Here is a 25333-nt window from a genome sequence, read left to right on the forward strand (position 1 = left end):
TATTTTTCTATATAAATGAAATATAAATACAGTAAGAAAATGACAAAATTGACAGTGTACACTTAAGCTTTATTTAATTAAACTTATGAGTACACGTTAAATAACTCTGGAAAAGGAAAAATTTTACACTGAAGTTTGCTAAACTTGATTGTGGAGCTGCAATGATCAAATAATCAAAAGATAATTAATCTCTATTTGGTTGATCGATTAATGGTTTCATTCATTTTTCAAGCAAAATGGACTTTTATTTTTTATCAAATAATAATAATAATAATAATAATATATCAATTTTCTATAGCGCTTCTCAAAATACCCAAAGACGCTTTACAAAATAAATACAATATAATAAATTAATTCAATATTTATTTTTGTGGTTTGAACTGTTGTTTCAACAAAACAAGACATTAGAAGTCATTACCTATTAGTCTGTAGAGGATATACTTTTTTTTGACATTTTTAAAAAAATTCATAGACTATCAATTGATTAATCAACAAAATAATCAGCAGATTAATGAATAAAATGATAATAATAATTAGTTGTAGCCCTTGTTTATTGCTGTTGACCGTATAGTTTTTGTTGAAACAGCATTTTCTGTTATATACCGAGGGTTACTTTATTGTAACCTTACCAAACAGGCCGCCGACGGTGCCATGCTGCATGTAGACTGTGCGCGTACTATAATGGGAGGGTCTCTTACCACCTGTCTGTAGGCTTGGGAGATGCACTCACAAAGCTGGCCACACCATCCCCGAAGCACACAACCAGCTGTTCAGTGTACTTGATGGCGGCCTTGCATTCTAAAACATGCCAAGACACAAACTGGGCAAAGAAGATATAACTATTTCTCCCTATCCCCACATGTGGTGGAAGACAAAAAGCACCCAGCTATAAAGCCCTGGACATGAAAGAACTCCTTATGTTCCAGAAAATAAAGGAGGAATTTGTCAAAGGGTGGCCAAGCTGCGATCAGCACAGAGCAGCAAGTAATTGGGATAAACCAAAAGGGCGATTAGTTTACATACTCTCTTAGCTGAGGTCAGTGACGCTCAAAAGCTTCAAAGGGACCTTTCACAAAAGCTTCCACTGCCATTGGTGCGAACCCTCCTGACCTCTTGCAAGATCTGCTGTGGCCAAAACATTAATGTGTGGAGCTGTGGCCAAAGAATGAATGTGTGGAAATGTCTGAAATAAACTAAACAGCAGCCTTGTCAGCCAAAGAAGAAACCGTCAATGTTCAGGTGGAGAGACTTCAAAGCTGGAACCACACCAGGCTCAGGTGTGGCTTATCAGCTGAGGATCAACACTTAAAAAAAAAGTAAGTAAAATATCTCAAATAAAAAAGATTATAATAATAAAAAAACATATATTTGATGTGAGTGTGTGTAAATAGTTCCTGCCAGTTTTTGATCGATTTCATAGAGCAATGCACTGCACCATCAAGAGCAAGCAGCTTTGGTTATATAATGTTTACAGTTTAAAGGTTGATGAAAAACTGTTGCATAGCTTTCTACGTTTAACATGGAATTAGAAAAAATATCCTCTAAGCCCTCAAAAACGCATTTATAATCTCCAGTGTTTGATAATGCTCTGAAAACATATTTAGTCATCAGAATCAAATCAACCAATTTCTCAAGCCAAACCATTAGCGACAAAAAAAAAAAAAGAAAACTTTATTCATGTCACCAAATGAAATGTCAGCGTAGAAAATGTTACTAATTTTCCTGATACGCTATGTCTAAAAAGTAACAAAATGAGAGTAGCAAAGAGAAACACACCACATCAGAAATCTCAGGGGGTGATGGGCTTTAATCTTCTCTCTTTTGCAAAGCTTTGCTCTCTGCGGGGGATTCTTCTGACATGTGGAGCACACTGTGTACTCCACCAGTCATATGAAAAACAAATGTCTCGTACTGACCCTCGCACCCGGAGATCAAGTGAATCTTTTTCTTAGCCTTTAATACATAATTTAGATGCAATCAAATCTAAAGGAGGATGATGTTAAGTCCAATGAAGAGGTTTCAAAGACTTAAGAATCAGGAAGGTGTAGGTGGATAGACCATCGGTACAGTGCGGATAATTAAACTACTAAACCATGTTTCTCCTGTGTTAATTAACATTAATCACAACATATGGACTAGAATAATGCATGGCCTCATAGAAACAACCCTGTGTTATAGTAGAGACATATGCAATTGCAGGCAGTTTAAATCTTACAGGATATTTGCAAACGTAATATTTTATCTTAAAGCATAATGCAACACTGCTCAACAGCACACGATTGCTTAAGTGCCAAGCAACCCCAAAATGAGTATGAGGAGAAAATTAAACTCACCTTGGCTACCCTGTTGGCGACCTCCCGACCCACCATTAGCCCCTGGACAAACGTCCGGGCAGCGATGAAGGCCCTGGTGACCTGGGCCTTAAGTTTCCTTGGCACATCTCCAAAGGGCTTTAGCTGATCTGTGTATTTACTGACGCACTCCAAGTAGTCGTCTGTGAAGTGGTACTGGGCGTTGAGTAACTGGAACATGCGCTCTAGCAGCCTGGACCAGAAGTCATTGAGCATCTCCTCCAGGTTGACGTTGCCCCCTGTGTAGTAGCGCTTTAGCTCAGTGAACAGGTCCTGGAACACCTCCGAGTTCTGCATGTACAGCTTCCCGTACGTCCTTGTGAACATACTGTTGAGAGACTTCTCAGAATTGTCCAGCAGCTCCAAGAAAAACTCTAGATGGATGGATGGTTTGGGGAGAGGAGGGAGAGATGGAAAAGACAAACAGTTGGGTTATTGTGCCGATATTTACAGTATCTAATGTCTTTTCCTGCAATACAAACCAGACAAAAGGCTTTGAAGAGGGCCGTTTAATCTAGTCAGAGTAGTGTTGTTGCACTTGAATGTCTCATTTTAAGGCTCTGTCTGCGTATACAGCACTAATGTATAGCAGCCAACGATAGGTACTTGATTATGTGAAGAAAGTCAGTCCAAAGAATTAATAATTTAGTAGCAGAAATAATGGGCCACAAGGACTATGAATGATTAATGTAAAGGTTCTGATTGCATACTGTAACAAAATATTCATAAGTTTTAGACACAGACACTAGTATACATTATCAACTGGAGGGTCCACCATTATTCCCAAACGCATTAGTTCCTCACTGAAACTATTTATTTGTCAACCGAGACAACTGGCCTCTAGACCTATAATTGAATATAGTGTTACAGTATATTGAAAGAGGCTTAATTCGCTTTGAATTATCTGAAGGGTATGTTTAACATAGGATACAAAATGAGACAAGCACATCTGTTTTATTTCTATCATTATTTTTGCCGTTAATTCAGTACACACACCTTACACTGTGTAACGTTGTCTTTCAAAAATAAAACATAATAAATGTCTTTCACCTTTCCTTAAAGCTAAACTGAAATTTGAAACCGTCTCAGTGGTCGTGGAAAAATAAACTGTAATGATTCTGCCCTCCAAAAGAGGATGAAATCACCTTCTGTGGAAACAGTGTCTCAGCTTCAAACCTTTGTTTTCCCATGGCAACGGATGACTGACACCTTCTCTGGTGGTGCGGTACTGACTCTTTCTTTAACAAGCCCACATAGGCTACAATCACACCTCAAGCTCAGTTCTGATTTATTGCAGATTTTAGTTTTTTGTTTGGCTGTTCAAATTATTTTAAAATGTGGCCAATATCAGATTAATGTGTGAACTGGTCACGGTTCTCACCCGCATGCGCAAAAAAGTATAACAAAGATACACGCAGTACACTGTCATACCTAAGTAAACCTAGATGCCTCTGAAATCAGCTTTATGATTTCATTTATAAGTCGATGTGCAGTGGAAGTCCACGAATTCATGAGCAGACGATAATGACGATGAGGAGAAAGAGATATTTCTGAATATACTTAATAATAAAAGGATACAATTCTACATTTTTTTCTGAGACTGTAAGATATGTGATTTATATTGTTTTACATTGTTAATTACTGGAAACACAGACAATAAAATGCACAAGTGTAACTATAAGATTCCCCATTGACATTCATTCCCAGCAATTACATTATTGTTTCTTGTCATTTGCCCAAGTGGCTTTCTTCCATTAGAGCACCTACTCTCTTGAGCATCACTACAGCCAAAAGAAAGGAAGAAAAAAGAGACAAAAGCAGCATTTGTTGGGGAGTCTCACTGAAGCTGAGCAAATCAGGATCCCATGTTCGTGAGTACACAGTGTATGTTGGAAAGATCATAACACATCTCTCCATGCACAAATGCCAAATATAACACGCTGCAGACATTTCACAGACATTTCACATGTCATGCTTGCTAACAAAACCTACAGGGACTCTTCTCCTGGTCGGGTATTTCCGTGTGACACTTCTTTGTGTTGTTTATGATTGCTGTCACACAGCTACATGGGTTACATATTTACTTCTAACAATGCATTTCTCTCCTGTGTTGATAAGACTAAACCATATGGAACGATGAATAAGTTCACATGTAGCCTATTTTGTATATTGTGAAGGCGGGCTGTGCTGTATGTAATCAAGGAAAACAAAAATCGAAGAAATGTGTGAAACATTTAAAAACATAAGAAATGCTTTGAAATAATTTGTATTCAGTTTGATGAGAGGTCATGCGAAATACTGAATCGTGTGGGGTATAAAAGTACATTTATTAAGGTACAGTGACATTTTATTATTCATTTAATTTTAATTTTATATTTGATGGTCTACTACTAACAGAATGCTGTAAATCACATTGTCAATGAACACTATCATGCTGGTAATCTTAAACCAAAAACATGAGTAGAAAGATATATGGATGATTCAGACTATCATGGCCTCACACTGTACATCACACTCATTCATTACTGTGTGAATCATTCAATGATATCAAACCACAAGGGTCATTCTGGCTTTGTGTAAACTGTTTTGATGGGAAAATGTGTAAATGAACTAGTGATTATGTTAAGTGGGATAATACAAACACTCTGACAACAGCTGGGTTCAAGGGTCAAACTCTGTCCTCTGCATGATAATCCACAGTTCTGCAAAGTAGGCTAAACCACTATTGCGAGTGCCTTAGAAACTCCCTGTAATACACAACGTCTGCATCCTCTGGCTCTTCATGCTAATGTAAAACCAGAGGTTTGATTGCCCCTCCATTTTCAAGACTGGTGGGAGTTACAGCTCTTTCTTAACTGCACTGGAATCCCTTTTACTCACCTTATTTGCAACTTGCTTAGCCAATCCTCTTTTGTCTCTAGTGGCACCTTAAAAAAGGTAGTAGATCAGTCCCTAGTCACTCACTCTAGTTTCTTTGCAACTAAGTAATGTGCCATTACACCCACATTTGTTTAAATATTAAAAGCCTGCAGGGATTTTTCATTCAATTTTTCCAATTGGACCCAAATCAAGGACACGTAAGCCCCTGTGTATTGGGCATGCAATTTTGTATCTGTGTTACCATTTTAGTGGCACTCAAGAGAATTCATATCACAAAACAAAAGTAACACTTTAATAATCATATGGTTTAGTGTAGTTATATGTCAAATAATTGATACATATGTTTACATTTTAAATAAATGTACGAACCCTTGGCCAGAGTTACTACATTTGACTCTTTGCGTTTTAATTGAGAATGTGAATCATGACCGAATCAGGCTACCTGACATTACAGGGTGTTAAGAAAGAAACAGTGGCAAAAATTAAGTTCACTCTCTCTGTGTCTGTGTAAAAGGTTTAAAAAAAAAAGATTCGGGGAGTATTTCATGTCTGCATAGTCCATGTAAGATTCTCAAGTTCAATGCAATTATTTGCATGAAAGAAATGAACCAGTAAAAGAAGGCTTGACTAAGAGGAATTGCGCGAGGAAGACCATTGTGAGCTCACAAAATGAAGTTTCACACAGGCTAGTTGAGTGAAATTAGAGGTCATTAAGAACAGATCACGCACTCTTTTACTGTACTGTGAAGTCACTATGAAAGACAAAATTAGATAATTCAACCTGATAAAATAATGGCTTTGAGAATGTTTTATGTCCAGGTAGTGGTGACCGATGGCATTCAGGGTTTCTATGATTATATGCAGTTGATTTAAACCAGCTCCGATCACGTTGTTGGATTGTGGTCATTGACTGAAACATAAAGAGTGTCAGGCTTTTGCATCCACAATGCATCCCGATGATGAGTTTTCACTTTTTTTTGTGAGAATGTCTTTCTTGGCCCCACTAAGGCAATGACATTTTTTCAGATAACCATTAAGTACATATCACTTTAAGCAGTTGAGCAAAGCTTAAAATGATATAATCTCAACTTGAGTTCTTGAACTAAATAGCACACTTTGAACTAAAGTACACTGCATTAATCACCACTCTGCTTCTGCGTAACTAATGGGCCTTTATGTGATTTCAAGGCCTTTTACCTGATGGAACAGACTGTACTGAGAGTTTCAGTTAGCAGCTACAGCTTGCCAACTCATGAAGAGTGAACTGCTCTCTGCTGGCCAAAATGCATGTTTGGCCAGGGAATTATCATTGAGAGTAATTGACCTTGGATAACATTCAGCTATCCGGCCTTTAGGGTTTTAATACTTGGAAACACGTCAATACATGGGTGTGTGCTGCTTACTGACACAATAGATTTAGGAATCATCCAAATCTCTCAAGAAATGAAGAAAAAATAAAAGGCAATATGGATGTTGCAAGACAGAAGGATGGGCTTCAATTTCAGAGCTTAACAAACTCTATGAAACAGTGTTCACCAAAATATTTATCAAAAGTGTCATTTTTTGCTTATTTAACTAACTTTAAGATATATTAAAATACAATACATAGATTGTGTAATATTGGTTTACGGTACAAACAAACTGTAAAATGAAGATATAATAAAAATCTGTTTGAGTGAGAGGTCAGGGAACGGACAAAGACCAGCTAACATTTTGAAACTTCATGATGTGAGAAGACAAAACTACGCCTTCTTACTGAGTTTATTAATACACATAAAGGCACATTTAACAATGACAGTTCAACAGCCTGAGCAACACGTATTTGTTGACTTCCACTGTACAAAAACAATTTGTACCTATCTTCATGAGATAAGTCATTCTTCTTTAACTGTGTAGTGGTTTCTGAATCCCATCACCAAATGATTAACTCAAGAGTTTTACAAAAATTCAAGCTCAGTGATGCAATGTACTGTATTTTTAATGAGTTTTTGATGTGTAGAACAATCCTCTCAAGGTCTTCAGGCTTTGTGAAATTAATTATTTATTTTTTAGAGTCTCTAAAAATCCAATAATAACAATTATTTTTGTTGTCTTGATTAATTGTATTGTTTTTGTTTTGTAACATTAAGTATCTTTAAGTTCTGTAAAGTTGTTACATAAAGCTGCTGACCTATGATCATTATTATTGTAATGCATCATTTTGCCACCTTCACATTTTTCCTAGGGGATAGCACGTTAAAAAAAATCTTAATAATCAACACAGAAACGGTGGTAAAGTGAACCACCCCATTAGTGCCAGTCGTAATTGAGGCTGAACTGTGTTATTTTCATATTGCATAAAAAAATATAAAACGTGTTAGTACCCTTGAAGTAATTCTGAGCGTAATGAATCAATTATTCTTGAACAGTTGAAAAGTGCTCCTTTGATATCTGGCCTAATTACTATGAATAATTACCATGATTAATAAAGGTGACCTTTCTGTTGCTCTGATAATAACGCTTATTCTAAAAAAGAACAACTGCACTCACCCATTAATTTGACTTCACACTACTTGGAAATCCATTTCTTACCGGCTCAAACAATGGGATCTCTAATTCTGAGTGTGGTTAATTAAGACCAAATTTCAATTAATGGTCCAACAGTCTTGAATGACCTGAGGGTAGTCATTGTGTAAAGCTTAGCTTGGATATTATTACATCTTACATCTTTTAGCCTAGGAAGGTAATGCTTTTTGAAAGGAGTCAGAGAGACCCAGCAATCTCTGTCTAATGGCCAGAGGATGTAAAACATATCATAAAATGAATACAATTCTGATTAATACACATTTTTTTCCCCACATAATCCAGAATATGGTTCATAAGTACTTGGCATATTGACCCCGTGAACTCCTGTAAACACATTAGTAGACACTATGTCCACGTAATTACACCATTTAAAGCATCTACTATACCACTACATTTAGAGGGCTCTTATCATCGATCCAATGTTATGTTTGATATTGTTTTCAACCTCTATGTTCTGCAGTTTGTTCCAGCTACAGCAGCATTGACATATCTCGAAGATGTCAACGGGGGAAAGATTTTGTAACAACCTTACTCAAGTGAACCACTTCAACTGCAAGTTGACGGAGTAAACTGCTCCTCACCACTGGAGTACTCGGGGACTGCGGGAAAAGTATGGTTTCAAATTGCAGTTGATTTTCTCAAACCACTTCAGTGCACATGAACAACATGACCGAGAGGGAAAATGAGACATCGCTCTAGTTCCGTCGGTCCACCACTTTGGTCCAGACCGAAATACCTCAACAACCATTGGATGGACTGTCCCGACCATTTGTACAGACATTCGAGGTCCACAGAGGATGAATCACACTGACTGTAGTGATCAGATTACTTTTCCTTAGTACCACTTATAGGCTAACATTTTTGTTTTTAAGTGAAATATTTCAACATCTATTGAATGGATAGCCGTGAAATTTGTCACAGACATTCATGGTCCCCACAGACGGAGTGAACATTTGGTCGTCATAGGAAGGGGAGACGCAATGTATTTTAAATTTGGGGATGATGGCGCACATTTCGCTCCCGTAAGGCATTCAATGTGCTGTACTCAGTTGTTCAGAAATAAAAAAAATGACAGAAATGGTCGTGTCAAGAAGGAAAAAAAGAGCTGGAGCGAGAGAAATTCTAACTCTTTTCTCATCTTGCACAAGTGTCCAATCATGGAGTGAAGTACGTGTGAATGTCACAAATTTACAGAAATAGTCGGACAAAGCCACCCCTAGTCCGACATCAGAAAAGAGTTCGGGGAGGTGGTTTTCTAGAGCTATTTGACCATCAGACAAGTATACTGGCAACTTATTATTGTAACATTAATATAATTCAATGCAGACAAATACACTACTCTTCAATCTCTCGTTATTCATGTAAAATTCTCAGTAACATTGTTACTGAGAATTTACTGGTCACCTTCAAGGCTGACCAGTAAATTGTGCTGGACTAGCAGCTAACCACATCTCTGACCTTGTCAGCCCTTTTTAATCCAGATCCTCTTACAGACAAGGTTAGTGTTTCACATTCCAGGTTGAAGACAAAGGCGTCACATTCCATCCATCCTTCTATTCAATGTGTTACCGTACTTGAGCCGAACATGAACGTATTTGATTTTGACATTGGGTAATGTGAACACATTCTCTCAAATACTGAGAACAGTAGTCCAGAAATCATTAATACATTTAAGAAGTCACATGTCATGTGACATCTTTGTAGTCCGACAAAAAGCACATCTGATGTTTATCTTTTGAGATTGCTGTCAACTTAACACACCCAACACAGGATATGTGCTGCGCCAGGTCACCATGTAGCATGTGTGCAGAATACTATAGCAGTCATACAATATACATCAGATGCTCAGATTGTAATATGCTTTTCCATCCTGTCCTTATCCGTATCTCCTTTGCTCTGTCAAACCCATCAATCACTCCTTTTTTTCTGCTTCTTTCCATTTGTAATGAAAAATTGCAATGAAAGTTAAAATATATTCTGTGCACAATTATGAACAAATAGAAATGAGAAACAATTTATAGTAAAACACCCGTAACACATTTTCTATACTGTTTACTATCAAATGAAAACGTATTTTTGTATTTATGATGCTTAGCTGTATAATACAGAAAAAGTCAATGAAATGTTTGATTTCAAAGTTTGATTTCACCGTTACTCCAATTATGGCCTCCATATAGAAATTATATAAAGCACGTATGTTTTATTATATAGCCAAAACTTTCATCACAGGCCCCCAGTATATGTTAGCAGTATGTGCACTGTGTAGCAAAACAGTCCCCGGTAATTTACATCTCATTGTTATTCACAATTTAAAGCCACCACTTCTCTAAACAAAACAAGCCATGCAGTTATTGCAAGTATCTGTTGTGATGTACTTTTCTGCAATATTCATTACCTGCACAAGATACAGAATATATGTGTGTGTGTGTGTGTGTGTGCGTGTATCTCTTCAGCCTGTTGTGATAATATTGTTTTCTGTTCTGTTTGCTACCCTGAACTAGCTGCAAAAGTGGACAAACAATCCTAATACAGGTTTTGGTTCTGTTGCTCCTCTCTAAACCAAAAGTCATTAACATTATCTATACTGTATATAAAAAAGTAAGGCTCCATTTCATTTTAAATTTAAGATTACCGTGGACAATTTTCTTTGCAATACATTATTTTCATGTAATTAATATTCTGTGTATGGTGGTATTATAGAGATAGTATCCCATTTTACAAACTATACTAATTTATCCAAAATATGTTGCCAGTGTGACAATTCTACCCCTGCTATTGTATTCCTCATTAGGTTTTGTTCAGTATTACGTAAAAGATATGCATGAAATAAAATGGCAAGTGGGAATGACTACTGGCACACAATTGTGAGCTTTCTCTTTACTGGCTGTCTGACTTCCTCTCTCCCTTTGGACACATATTTATGCTTCAGCCAAAGAACAGTGTTTTCTTAATATCTATCCAAACTGTCTGTTATGAATTCCATTGCGAAATATGTTTTTGTGGGAACTGGACAAGTTTGTGGGACAGGACAGTCCATGGGTTGTATTTCTGAAAAACTCCAATCACCAAATTCCCTACTGTGAGATTCTTTTTTTTGGGGGGGTGGATTCAACTTATAACAATTTCAAAACACCCAGCAGTAATGCTAAAGGGAGAAAAGCTTCATTATGTAAATATATTTTTAAATGGGTAGAATTGCTGCAAGACAGTTATAAAAATAAAAAAAAACAGATTATAAATACGTCCTACTTAACTACGTAAACGTTATGGCTAACTGCATATTTTAATTTTCTGAGAAACACATGCTGTACTCTATCATGTAATCATTTTTCTGCACATGAGAACGTCCTGACTAAATACTATTGCCTGATTCATTTAAACATTCAGAAACATCTGCTTTCAATCATATCCGTGGTGATGTTGATGAATCCCAATCGTTCATTAATGGAAAGCATGATACCAGGACCTTAATTACTATGAATTAACATATCCTAATGACACTGCATGAGAAACGTCACATTAGTCAGTGGAGAACACCCACATTTGCAATCAAGAGGACCACAGTGGCATTGGTGAAAGTAACAAAGAGCTTCAGCTTCATCCTTCAGGGGATAGAGGCATTACTGCCTCACAGAAGAACAACCGATGACAGGAGATCTCAGAGGAGGTGGACTCGCATTATATCCTTTCAGAATACCAAGCAAAAAGATTACCTTGACTTTTCAACAAAATGTAATGCAGCAATGCAGAGGACCGTTAAAGGCCACAGGAGAAGACACCAGTTTGTTCTCCCAAATTGATACTGGGCATGTTTAAGTCTCTGGCGCAGTTCCAAGTGGGAACAATGACATCATACCCGCCACTGAAACTCTTCACCAGCCGATGGACTCAAGGGAACAAATCAGATCAGACTGTGGACCGAGAGGAAGGAAAGTGAGTCTCCCCATGATCTCACTTCCCTTCAAGTCCAAATCTTTAGGATTTGATACTTTTGGGAATAACATTTAAAAAGTCCATGATTGCAGAATAAATAATACCGAAATGGGCATTTACAATATATGGCTACTTTTTTTCAAAACGTACTAAATCCAGAAAAAAAAGCATACATGGAATTAGAACATAAAAGCTCACATGATCTGTTAAGTTTGCACACATTTTACTCATGCTCCGAGTTGTATGTAAATTACAGTCAGCTATCACAACACATTGGTCCACAGCAACAGTCGATGACAGGCCACTGACACTCTTTACACATTTTTCTTCAGCTTAATCTTTTCTTCTTCACAAATATGGCGTTATCTTGCTTGTGTGACTGCCTTTGTTTCTAACATAGCATTCAGGTGCCCAGCATAAAAGGATTTATATTCTTCCTCTTTGCTATTCATAATAAGTCTGCAGAATAGTGAGTTGGAACGAGCTATCTGAGGAAAAAGCAGCGGAATAGGGGCACCATTTAAAGTCCGCCTCCCCAGGGTAAATGGTAACCAAAGCGTTGAATTCAAGTATTATATTTAAAGAAAAAAAGACATTGTATTACACCTTCATAAAATCAAATTACCTATGCAATATCTACCATGAGACCATAGAAATGTGTCAGTTATCAGAGATTTTTTTAAATCATTTGACTCTGATCTCTTCAATAAATCTGGTTGTATTCAGCCATTGAGGTGAACCTTACATATCAATGAAAATGCTTTATGGCAACATTGCATTTGTGCAGCAATGTGATTAAGATCCTTGATTTCAAAAGGGCATTACATTTACTGCATTAGCCACGAATAGATATTCCCATCTGTTAATTGGATTTTTTATAAAATGTATAATATCAAATCAATAGCCTTCTACATCTGTACCATAGTCTTAAACTGATACATTGTTTCTAATTATATTAGGATAACTGGTGGTACTGAAAGATCACTGATCTCTACACAGTGTGTACACACCACAACTGTCTGTTACAGTTAAATCAGTTCCTGTCAATGTACATATCACTGGCAGCCTCCACCTTTCAGGACTGCAGATGAAAATGAGCTTTTAGCTACATCTGGTGCAATGCATATGTTGTGCATAGCCCATGTTGAATTAACGTTAAAATCACAATTTACGTGGATAATGTGACATAAATCACAGAGGATTGTATGTATATTACCTATAAACACTGTACCTCTATTACCTATCTACCTCTATAAAAGCATCTCTCTAGTGCAATTTAGCTGGAGATTATCATTGCACTCCACTCCTTGTTATTGATGTTTTATCAACATCAATACGACCAGATTTAAAGCTTAGATCACTTGAGTTAACTCTCCAAAAAGCACGTTTTACTGTACTCACTTAGTGTCTTTATTGGCATTTCAAAACTGTACATTTTAATGGATAAAAAGAAAGCTATTCGAATTTGCCTTCAGAGTGCTTATAAATATTGTTTTCCTAAAATGCAAAGGTAGTATTACATTAACTGTTTGCATGAAAAATACATATACATAGAGTAGATACTGATTAAACGGTAGGTCAGTTCATGCATGATTGTTCATCAATCAAAATCAAATTCACTTAAAACTCTGAGGGGAGCAAACAGATGAGTGAATATATGAATACCAAAGGCCTTGATCTCCAGACAATATCACTCTACTTTGATGACAGTGCAATTTCAACCAATGACATTGTGTGCAACGATACTGTACGAAGCAACCAGGTGGTAAAATCCATTCTCACCCCATACATGATGCATATCACACTGAAGCTGACAGCATCAATACAAAGGGCTCGTAATTAAAGCCCTCTGTTGTAGGAGGAACGGGAGGCAAGTTTCACACAGTCCATCAATCACACAATGGCAGCTCATTTAAAACATCTTTAAATTTAAAGTTGCACCAGCTCCTGCCTTTCACAAAGAGCAATTGTTTTCTGACAGCTGAGAGAATCTCTGCTGAAATCTCTGGGAGAAAGGTTGAGTGCAGAAGACTTTTATGTAGAAAGCTGCATTCTCTGTTCTCAAAGAAATAACTCTGCCTGTACTTGATGCTTTGTGATAGCAGCAGATAGGGGGGGGGTAGTCCACGTATTTGCCTTGGATAATGGGCTTTTAGACACATTGGTACACAGCCAGCTAGCCAAAACAGAGACATTTCAGAATTCAGCATCTGTTGTATTAGGAAATGCTTGATAGTGTCCAAATGTACCATCTGGCTCTGTAAATAAAGGATGAGTGGATACTGATTCCAGTTTTCTCTGCAGATTTGTAAATTAGCTGAAAGACAATTTCTATCCAATAAAGAGTAATGAAGGAGTGCTATCACATAACAATTTTGCCAAACACTCTACACCTGAGTAAAGAAGATAGTACTACCAGTAAACAAAGACACCATTCCATGTTATTGTTGCTCAATGTATTTACGATTCCTGGCCTTTGATAATCTGGGGTTCTAAAGCATTAATTCAAAGAGTAAGAAATTAGGTTACATGGCTCAATATTAACGCTTGCCCGAGGCAAGTAAACTCTGTGTTCGGGCAAGTGGAATGCCTCATGCTGTTGTCCGATCTGGCAAGTAAATGTAATCTTTATCAGGGGCCGATATTTGTAAAAAAAAAAATGCAATCAGGAGATTGACATTAATGCTTTCTAGTCGCTGATCCCTGACAATGCTACATTTTGTACAACATATCCATTGAAATCGGTAAATAGAGCTAGTTAACATTAGCTGTAAACATCCAATTGGCAGCACTGTTCTGCTTGGCTAAAAACGGAGCTAACAGCATGGTAACATTTGGAACAACTTACTTAATTAGACACGTAGACCTATTCTATTGTAATTCATTCTCATCATGCTGCTCAGAGTAATCACAGTGACCGACTCTTCTGCCCTAGCACAGTCGTGCTTATGACGTTGCTAACAGCTAATGTACAGAGGTCCCATTCAGTTGCATTATGATGCGTTCAAGCTCCAAACAGTAAAAATGTGTATTGTGCGAAGGTATATTACAATGTTATCACAATGTGTGCAAATGTAATATTGTAAAATTTAGTTTTAGCGAGAGATGCAATAATACATTTTAATAATGTAGAATAAATGCAGTTGTAGAAGAGGATGTTTTCACAGCGATACTAGAGAAGGAATTATGACCTGTTTAACTTCCTTACACTAGCTGTAAGCTGCTTACAATACATCAATAAAACTACTAATGCCCCCAAAAAATATTCAATCAAAGCAAATATTTAAATATATGTATATAATAATTTATTTGTTATCATTTGAATTGTGTTTTTATGCAAATATAAACCACTACATATGTCAATAACAAAGTAAAAAGATACCATTTAGAATTGTTGACCTTTCTTTATCCAATTGTCCAAATCTCTGTTGTTGAATGTATTTATCTTTTAATAGGCCTACATTTTTAATTTCGGACAAGTACGGTTGGCTATCGGGCGAGTAAAACATCTCAGCTACTTGCCCAAGTACAAGTGACTTAAAAGCCTAATGTCAAGCCCTGGGTTACATAAAGTAACTAATCGAGTATAACTGAGAATTTCAGGGATAACGATTCGTTATTCCTTTTTAAAGAAGCTCTTTAAACATAAAATCAATAAATCACAAGAGCAGTATATGAAGATTCACACCCTGGTATACAGTAATCATTGTAGAGCCAGGCCCATGTTGTCATTTCTCACATGAAGAACTGCTGTCATTAAAGCCTGATGCCATCTACCCTGAATTTATATTCCACAGAGCAACCGTTAAACCCCCATAGCAGAGGAAGAAATACTGCATGTTTCAGAGAAAGGACAAATCACTGAAATGCATTAGTAAAAGCTTTTTGCTTCATTTTATCTTTATGTTGTTGCTAGTGATGCAGAGAAGCTACATGATCCAAATAGCAGGTACTGTAATAAACTGGCTCCCTCAAGGCAGGCAATGATTGGTAATTCCAGTGACACGGTCAACACCAGTGCAGGAGTTGTCCTCCAATACATTATGTTCCTTTCTCCGTCTCTTAGTACATGAGTGGATTACTAAATTACAGATATATTTCTAAATGAGTCAAATATACAATATACATAGCACTGGGGAAAGAAACTATTCTTGATTTAATAACTCTCCGGAGGGGGTTAATGACAGATTATTGAATCTGAGTGTAATCACCTAGCTTGGTCATCAATACTGTAAATGTTGATGGAGTTGAGATACTGGCGGTATGTGAAAGGTGTTGAAGTACTGATTTTTTTTTTCCATATTGTTCTCCCAAAACAATACACTACGGTATTTTGTGTGTTGATGCATGTGTAACCAGATGTAGATGGTAGCTCAGTAGGTCAAAAGTAATTTTACTATAAAAGTCAAAATCTAGTTACAAAATTTCAAAAAGCATGTTTCTTACAATTCCTGCTATTATAAAATCGGAACTGTTTCCAATTCAGAGCCGGTCCTCTGTACCTAAACGTATGGTCTGATGTTGGCGCCAGCATAAGAAGCAGCAGGCGACACAATAAAAGAACATCTAAATCAATTAAAGAGAGCACTGATTTGCGATTGCCCCCGAGGTGGATAAGACAGGGCTATGATAGTTTAAGACTTGCTGAATGATGGCGTGAAACAGGAGGGAGCTGCCTTTAAAATAAAGGACGGTGGTAAATTTTATGAGAGGACTGGAGCGAAAAGGCACGGCTTTGGCATGGTAATGAAATAAAAAGAAGAGGAGGAAGAAAGAAGTGCCCTTTGTGACGGGTCTCTCATTGAGCTACTTCTCCTCTTCTACTTACCACCACTTTCACATAGTTCTCCAATACTACCACATATGATACAAACAATATTCTCAATATATGTGCGTGAGGAAACATATTAACCCTTACATGGACAATAAGCTTGATGTTAAATGTTACCCTGAATATATTTTTAAAGATGAATTCTTGGCAGATGTGTACAAGAACTTTGAATGCAGTCAATGGCATTTACAATGGCTTATGTGTGTGTTTGCACTGCTGCAGCGCTTCTAACACATTGTCTAATCTAATCTAAGTGATAGAATATCAACATTATCTGACAACCTCATCAAAAAGAGGAAACCAGAAAACCAACAAAGCAGTACAAATATTAACCAGAAAATGGGTTAGCCTATTATTAACAAGCACGCGCAGTAAAGACGACACACAGTAATATGAATGCGAGGCTGTGACCAGGCTAGCCTTGCCTTTCTGCTAGTTTGAATCTTTCCCCGCTCTGTGTCAACCAGCATACACAGTCTTTAAAGAGAGAGGCAATCTCACCCCACATTCATCACTTCTGCCACCCATCAGCAGCCTGTGACAGGGTGGAAGCAGAAGAGCGCATGCTACATGAGCCTTTCATTGTGAACCACGGGAGATGTGCAGTCTGCGGACCCATGATGCATGGTGGTCAGCTGGTAATGTCCTTGGTTTCTGTCTCCTCTTACATTCAGGAGGTCAAATAATAGAAGTGTTGTTTTAAAAGAGGCTTCTAATTAAGTGCCTTACTCATACCTTCCATGACATTGTTGAAATATAATGAAGTTATCTTTTGACGGAATGCAATTTAGATTTCTTGAGCTTAATGGAAGTTTACCGATAGTGACCAAAACAAAGCAATGGTAACGGTCTATCGGTGCCTTCCCAAATTACCTAAAAAGCAGTAAAGTTCTTGGTGAAGATTAGATAAATGGGAAAAGAAACCACTGTTGACTGTCCGACAAACCATCCCCCCTGACGTCCTCACTGCTTGTCAGGAAAATGTAAATGTGTCATTTCAAGTGTTTGAAAACAATCCAAAGCCGTTTTTTTTTTCTTTTTCTGGTGGAGACATCCTCTTGGTAGGGGATTCAATATCTTTCAAACTGAACCTCTTGGTGGCCAACTTTACACCTGGAAAACATGGTGACAGGGATTTCAATATACTCAGTGAATTCAGTAACTTCAAACTGGGACATTGTCTGCCCTTGGCGGCAAATTTGAGGTGCAATATTATTTGCGCCTTAGAACTCCCAGACAAGGACATCTGTTTTCTCTTGGGAGAAGCCATTCCTAACTCTAGTCTCCATTGCACAACTGACGACACACCATGTACGGAAGAGCTCTGCTTTTTTTTTGTTAGGGAAAGAGAGGGACTTATCTGATAGAACAGGATTGATGCTAGACCTTAAAACACCCACTGATAATGTATTCTTCCTGATCCCAACCCACTCCCAGGTGAGTTGTAAGCCTCTCTCCTCAAAAATAACATCCATAATCACCTCTTCTTGTCTGCCTGTCTGTCATTCACTGTGCTTCACATTATGTGCGGCTGAGTTATTATTATTTGGTTATTTCTAAGACGAGACATTTTATGTAAAAATAAAAGGAATGTCTGAAGACAAAGTGATATTTCCATTAAATCTGCATACAATATTACCTTGGACTTTTTCAGATACCATGGCGACTTGGACAGTAATGAATACTTGTAATAACATTTTGTATTGTAAACACACATATTAAATTAAATTTGGTGATATTAAAACTGTCTTGCACAGTATGCACATTGCAGCATTACTTCTCATGCTCCTATCTGTGGTGTGTTTGAGTCCTAAACTTTAGGCTTAAAGGCTCTCACTCTACTAGGCAAATATTTTGAAGATATCAAAATATTATTTGACACATGTATTCCCTTGAGGCTTTGCTAAAAAGGCTAATGTGCAAAAAAGAATAACATTTAGAACATTAAGAAATTAAAAGATGAAAAAGTATTAAAATGTCAAAGAGTACATTTAGTGTTGTTTTAACATTATCATGAAATAACTGATATTTTCTAATTATGTACTTTACAGTACAGCAGGAAATTAGTTTAAGTGTCTGACAATGGGACATACAAATACTAATAAAGCATTCAGTGCAACTCAGTATATTTGGATGCACTGTGTGAAGATAGTGTGCTCTGAAAAGTAGGCTTATTGTCCCCATAAACTAACCCTAACCCTTACTATGTGTGTTAATAGATGCTAGTAAGCTCTCTCAGATAAATCCAAGCTGCACAGGGAATTAACTTTATCACCAGAGATGACGCAATACTGACTCTAAATTGGGCCTTTGGGGATAATTTTTTCTTCAAAACCACCTACAGTACACAGAGATTGAACTTTGAGGAGTTATTGTCATTATCTCAAAGCACTAAAATAATTGTCCTTGAGGAAATTAATTACCTTTGTGCACTGTTGCACGCCATGTGGAAAGTGATTTAGAGTAAATGGGAGCTGAAGCAGTCGTCTCTTTCACCGTCCCTCATTTTTCAGACTAATAAAGTCAGTTGCATTGGTGGGTCACTGAAAGTTGCCCGGAGCACACAATGTTTAACAAATAATTAGTTTTGTTCCTTTCCTGACAAAATGAAAAAAACAACAACAAAGACACCCTGAAGTTATTTCTGCTTCAGAAATCCTCTGAAATTGGAGTATAAAATCATCTCAGTCACGCACACGTTTACCTTAAACTTGAAAAACAAGCAGCAGTTTCCATCAAGATGAAAATTAGTAATGTGAGGAGATTAATCAGTGACGGCTAATTGCCTTACACTTCAAAGATTAACATCAGATTATGAAGGATGTGACAATTCACGTTATCAGAACAAACTGTCAAAGCAATTAAAAAAAAATCGACCAATATTGTATCCCAAAGCTTTTGTTGAACTCTGATTCAATGTTACTGTAGCATATAAACAGTCTGAGGAAAGTTAAGGCCGGTTTGAAGCTGAAATTAGTACGAGATGTTAATTGGCTGATAAACTTCCCTCCACATTGCTACATAACTGCACCGACCTCCATTAACACAATAAAAAACGCACCCTCACATAATCACACACGTCAATCATTGAAACAATCAGATATTTCAGATTTAAAAAGAGGGGAAAAGAATAGGTTGCCATTTTTAACAGCACTTTGAGTTGTCAAACCAAATTGGACTGCTTCAAGATATTGAACACAACTTGGGAGAAAACATGCTTATGGACACTGTCCTCTTTTCCCTCCTAATGTACTGAGCGACTGCACTGCACCCACAGCCATTGCAGTTTGATCCTCTTATTTGTTGTGAATAGGGCCCATCAGCCTAAGGCTCAGGAATGGAGGGGTGAAATCCTCCACTTGCAGTGCCTGTTGTGTTTAGTAACCGAGGGCAAATGAAGGTGAGGTGTAGCCAAGGTGGCCGCAGGCTAGGGATGACTGCCAGGCATAAACTAATTAGCACGGACTGTGTCGAATGGAAGAACATTAGTGGGGTTGAAGTTACAAACAGCTAGTAGGGCATGAGCTTTTAGAACCAGTTTTGTTTGGCAGAAAATGTGGCAACTGTTTATACTATATAATGTTTACTACATACAGTATAGTATGGTATTTTCCCATTAGAGATAGTGAATCCGTAAAAGTGTTGAAGGGACATCTAGAGCTGCAAATAAGGTCAATAATGACTATTTTACAATTATGTATTCGCTGATATGCATGTGCAATATAAAAAATATAAAAAAAACAATGAAAAACAAACAAGGAGCAGCTTTTTTTTTGGGCTTATGTCCTGGCCAGCAATTTTAATTCAAATAAATGGCAGTCATTTTGGAATACAGTAAGATCTTATAATACATATCTACCGGTAAGGAAGGCTGCAGTCATGAATCAGAGCCTTAAAAAGCACAGAAACCAAATGTGTGTTTTTCAGATCTAAGAAATTGGGTTTTATTCACAGTTGATATGATCCTAAATGATGCAAGATTTGCAAATAAACCAAAGATAAGGCAGTAAAGTGTTCTTTGCCGTAAAGAAAGACATATTATGTATCTGAAAGTAGTATTGGGTCTCTATCTAGGAAACTAAATGTGTTTTTAATCTGGGTTAGAGCATTCATAATGTAACACTTCCGTACAACTTTCAATTTTCTTGTTATACTACCATTATTATGAAAAGCAAAATAACCAATTTCATCATAATATGTCATTTGTTAGATTGCTATAAATGTAAATAAATGCAGGAAATGGCAGTATTTAATAGCATTCTGTTTCTTTGTTTTGGTTGGCGTGACTTTCTTGTGCCCTCATCCCTACTTTTGATGCCAAACATACACTCGGTGTTTAGAACATCATTGCCCTGAGCAGGTGATGGAATAAAGTGCAGAGAATGAAGCAGGAGTGCAGTTGAGTGAGAGTAGGCAGCATAATCCCATTTATGAACATTTACTTAGGCAGTCATTTAGGTGCCTCTCATTCAGTTGCCTAGCTGCAAGGGCCAGCTTCCATTAGTCACACCTCTGATGTTCTGTATTTGTATTCATTAATAGGTTAACAGTAAGACACATAACATAACCTCCTGGAGAATGTGATTATTTGCATTTTAACTTGTGTTATCCATGCATTATTGAAAAAACGTGGGATATTTATATTTAGTTTTTCCCCACTGTCTTCCATCATCTACTTCCAGTGACAAATTAGATCTTCAATTGTGCGGAACTGGTCAAATTAACATGCTCTCCGATGCACAAAATTCTTCTGTGATTTATCTTGAAGTCCAGGTTTAATTTCAAAACAGATCTTGATCGACCTTTTCAGAGGACCGCACTGCATTTTCACTCATATTCAAGCCACACAGCTGGCACAAGTTTGATGCGATGAAAGAATCCAAAAGGCCAAATCCTGTTTAAGTGGCATTTTGATGACATTTCTTTGGCCTGTTTAACCTTTGGTGAGTTTCAGTTTTCTTGTGCATTACATCTTATCCATGCAGAGCCATTTCTCATTCCCTTCACCACCAAACAATAGATTTCGTATGACTTCTCACTGATCTCTCAACAGAGCCGGCTGGATAACTGGAGTCACAAATGCATCAAAACAGTTTCAATCTCGAAAACTAGAATGTGAATTCACATGAACTGTTGATTTAAGTAATGCATAAATGGACTGTTTTGAATTTGTATGCATGCTAGTATCACACATACTGTAATTAAGCAACGGATCTTAATTTAGCCTGCTTATATACAAGGCTGCAGGCTGTAAACATGATGTAAGCCTGCTAACTCCATAGAGGACACAGAGGGATAAGCATTCTGAAGAAGAGCACTGTTGGTTTGGCTCTCTAAGGTTCATCTCTGAGACCGACTGTTTTGGACATTCAAGTACGAATTTTCTTTTGTTTCGGGGGTGAGGGGGGGTATGGTCTTAGAAGTAAATAAAAGACAAATGTGTTGATGTCTAGTGAGAGATGTGGTTTTGTATGCCGTGTGTGTGTGTGTGTGTGGGTACAAGATTGCAAGAGTGCAGCACTTGTTGATACATTTTGAGAAGTTGAGTCAAGTTAGAAGTGCTGAATTGAAGAGATAAGGTCGGTTGCAATGTGAGAGCAGTTTTCATTTACACTATTGTCGTCGCTCTTAAGATGGCAAGGTCGGTCTGCCAGTTCACCACTTGTGCCGTGACTGAAATATCTCAACAACTGTTGGATGTATTGCCATAAAATTGTGTCAAGATGTTCACAGTGCGAAGAAGATTCCCTGACCTTTCCTCTAGCAACACCCACTGGTCAAAGTTTTCACTTATCTTGTGAAATATGTCAACAACTACTAGATGGATTGACACAAAACTTTGCAAAGAACCTCACTTTTCTTCCATTACCGCCAGGTTGATATCTATGCTTATTAGTGAAATGTCTCCACAACTGTTATTATATGGAGTGCCATGCACTATATGGTGCTTGGGAAGGGCGGAACACACTTTGTACTGTCTATAATTACCAGCTACCGCCATTCTGTTTTCGCGGCCCATGTGTCTTTTTTTACTGTACTGGTCCAACAGCTTCTACGCTGTGTATTTTCAAACTCTTTCTTCATGTGGGCTAAGGGATGTAAAAGGTCATGTCAGCTATTGGTTTCTTAAAAGATGTACATTTTTTTTAATTGTAATGTTATTTTTTTATTTGAGCTGTGTTGAAAAACTTTAAAATAATAAAACAATAGTTAATATGTGGGACAAGTATTGTTTATTGCCGAGATCCAGGTTGCTCAGCAATACAGTCACTCTAAACTCAAAACAACAGCATGGCTCTTGGTGACTCACTCTGAATAAATCCTATTTATATTGTGGGGCAGGCTACTCATCCGAAGATATGTTCCTTTACATTGCCAACACAATCCAAAGAGGTAGAATCATGTTTTGAGTGCAGAATTCCTTTTAATATTATAATAGCATGAAATAAAAACAAAAAAAAGTACCATGATATTAATTAGTGGTCATATCACCCACCCCTATTTGGTACAAACCTTCATGTCCCTCACAGGATGAATTGTAAAAACGTCCTATAAGTTAAAATCTTTATTCATCCAAAACAGTGTTTATAACAAAAAAATCCCAGCAAAGAAATCCCCATCGGCCTCAGCTGTACTTTGTGTTCAATTCTAGTTAGCGAAGTACAGCATGGTAACACTCTAAACTAAGATGGTGAACATGGTAAACACTTAAACCTGATACAAGTCAGCATGTAAGCAATGTCACTGTGAGCACATGGCCATGCTGACATTAGCATTTAGCTTAAAGCACCTCTGTGCCTAAGTACATCTATTCCATACATGTGGGAATGCTTGGCTCAGATTTAACAAAATATATGTCTCTATGTACTTTAACTGCCCACACTGTATCAAACTACAAACCTTACCATTCATTACAACACAAGACACAACCTATACATCAAACTTTTCCCATTATTGTCTGCCTCAGTGATTGCCTGCTCAGGCAGGGACTCAGTCTCCCTCAGCGAGGTACAGAACCTTTTCTTGGCTAGAGCTAATGCTACAAACAATTCACAGCAGCTAGTTGGCTTATTTTCGTAGTTAATGAGGCTTGAATAGTTTCAGGAATGAGAAAAGTAGAGCATGTTCTCACGCCTCACTTTTGCAGTGAGAAATGGACACCGTTCTGCTTCAGCACAAGGTCGTACTTTGCTTCAGATTTAATGAGACATCATGTGCATATCTGGGCATTAAAATAAATGCTGTAAGGCAGAAACAGGAAGCCAAGAGAAATTCAAGATCTACATTTAATATTAATAAAGGGTGTTCCTCGCCTTTTGCTCAATGCATGCTGAGGTAGTCTGCGGTCTGCACAATCTTCAACAGAATAAGCGTATATTGTACCTTAACAGCGATGTATGGAAAAGTGCAATAATCCGATACAGTAGGAGGGTGATATATGCCCAAAGATGTGTTCTCTTCCTTTAGAAAGCTACATGTTCATGTGCACATAGGACAGTTGTTAGATGAGAAGTATTATCCCCACTGTACGCAACATGTACCCAAGTCTAGGCCAAAAGAAGTAGGGGAACACAATAACACCCATGCCATATAACGCAATTCAATAATACAGCCTTACACTCACTTTGTGATTTGAGTGATTTCTGTTGAAATTGGGTCAAACAGGTGTGTGGACTCAAATCTCAGGGAGTTATCGATGCTGTTTGTTGTGTCATTTTGATTACAGAAACTGTATTGTTTAGTGATGTCTTCTTGTTATTATCTTGTTCATTGTGGACCAAACAGCCACCATAACAGCAAACAATGCCCCAGGTAACCTATCACAGCACTCTATACCTCCTGACCATTATTCAAGCCTTCACTCAAGACTGTTTCTTCTTTTCTTTTTAGTCAGTTCAACAGATTGTCTCCATTTCCCGACACTATTTTTCGACCTTGCCTCCTGACCTGCAGTCCTTCACACTACCGCATCATGACCAAGCACGGCTTTTTAATCTAACTCCACTCTTCTTGGTTAATGTTGTGGTATTTTTATACTTTTTCCGTTTTCATGGCACACTGATTCAAAATTAAACAAAACAGAAAAGAAATGAGAGGTGCGAAAGACAGGATAGGGAGCAGGTTTGTTTAAGCCGATAACAGCACAGTCATATCACCATGTGGTGTGTGTATGTGTGTGTGTGTGTGTGTGTGTGTGTGTGTGTGTGTGTGTGTGTGTGTGTGTGTGTGTGTGTGTGTGTGTTTTTCTGGATGCCCAGTTAGAGGTCTGCACTTGGACAGAAATCAAAAAGATAAATGTTCTGAGGTTGACTGGCTGACACACCTGCAGTGTAATGGGTTCATGATCTTACTTTGTTTCTCTGCAGAATACTTAGCTGAATCTCTGCGTCAAGTGACATCCCAGAGCCAAGAACAGGCTGTCAGCTTCACCAGATAACAGAAAACTGGTTGTTCATTTGCAACAATGGGGCCAGAAACCAATTAGTGTTACTTTATCAATAATTGTACACATACAGTGCCCACAAATCAGCAGATGCAACTTGCATAAATGTACCAATTAATCATTTTGTAATAATGTAAATCTGTGTAGCATGCGGGGTTGAGTATTACAGTACTTGCTAGACTAAGTGTGAACCCTGGAAGTATTTTTGGGGGTTGTTTGAAGATAAATCATGACAGCAAAGCTCTACCAGTGTCCTCCACCCAGTATACACTAACTATCAATATTTGAAGAGTACTCCTATAAGCTTGTTAGGCTTCAGTTTGTGTCCTA

The 25333-nt window shown here is 37.5% G+C and overlaps 1 protein-coding gene across 1 annotated transcript in view; it reads right to left on the minus strand.

Moving 5' to 3' along the window:
* Positions 1-25333, minus strand: part of LOC142933764 (glypican-6-like) — a 122777-nt gene that overhangs the window by 51625 nt on the left and 45819 nt on the right. Inside the window, exon 3 of the mRNA XM_076077981.1 lies at positions 2334-2725. Within this exon, the coding sequence (XP_075934096.1) occupies positions 2334-2725 (392 nt within the window). The remainder of the gene's footprint in view (positions 1-2333; positions 2726-25333) is intronic.

Source organism: Anarhichas minor, unplaced genomic scaffold (genome assembly GCF_050575085.1).
Source record: "Anarhichas minor isolate MPS153535 unplaced genomic scaffold, ASM5057508v1 ptg000062l, whole genome shotgun sequence".
Classification (NCBI taxonomy): domain Eukaryota; kingdom Metazoa; phylum Chordata; class Actinopteri; order Perciformes; family Anarhichadidae; genus Anarhichas; species Anarhichas minor.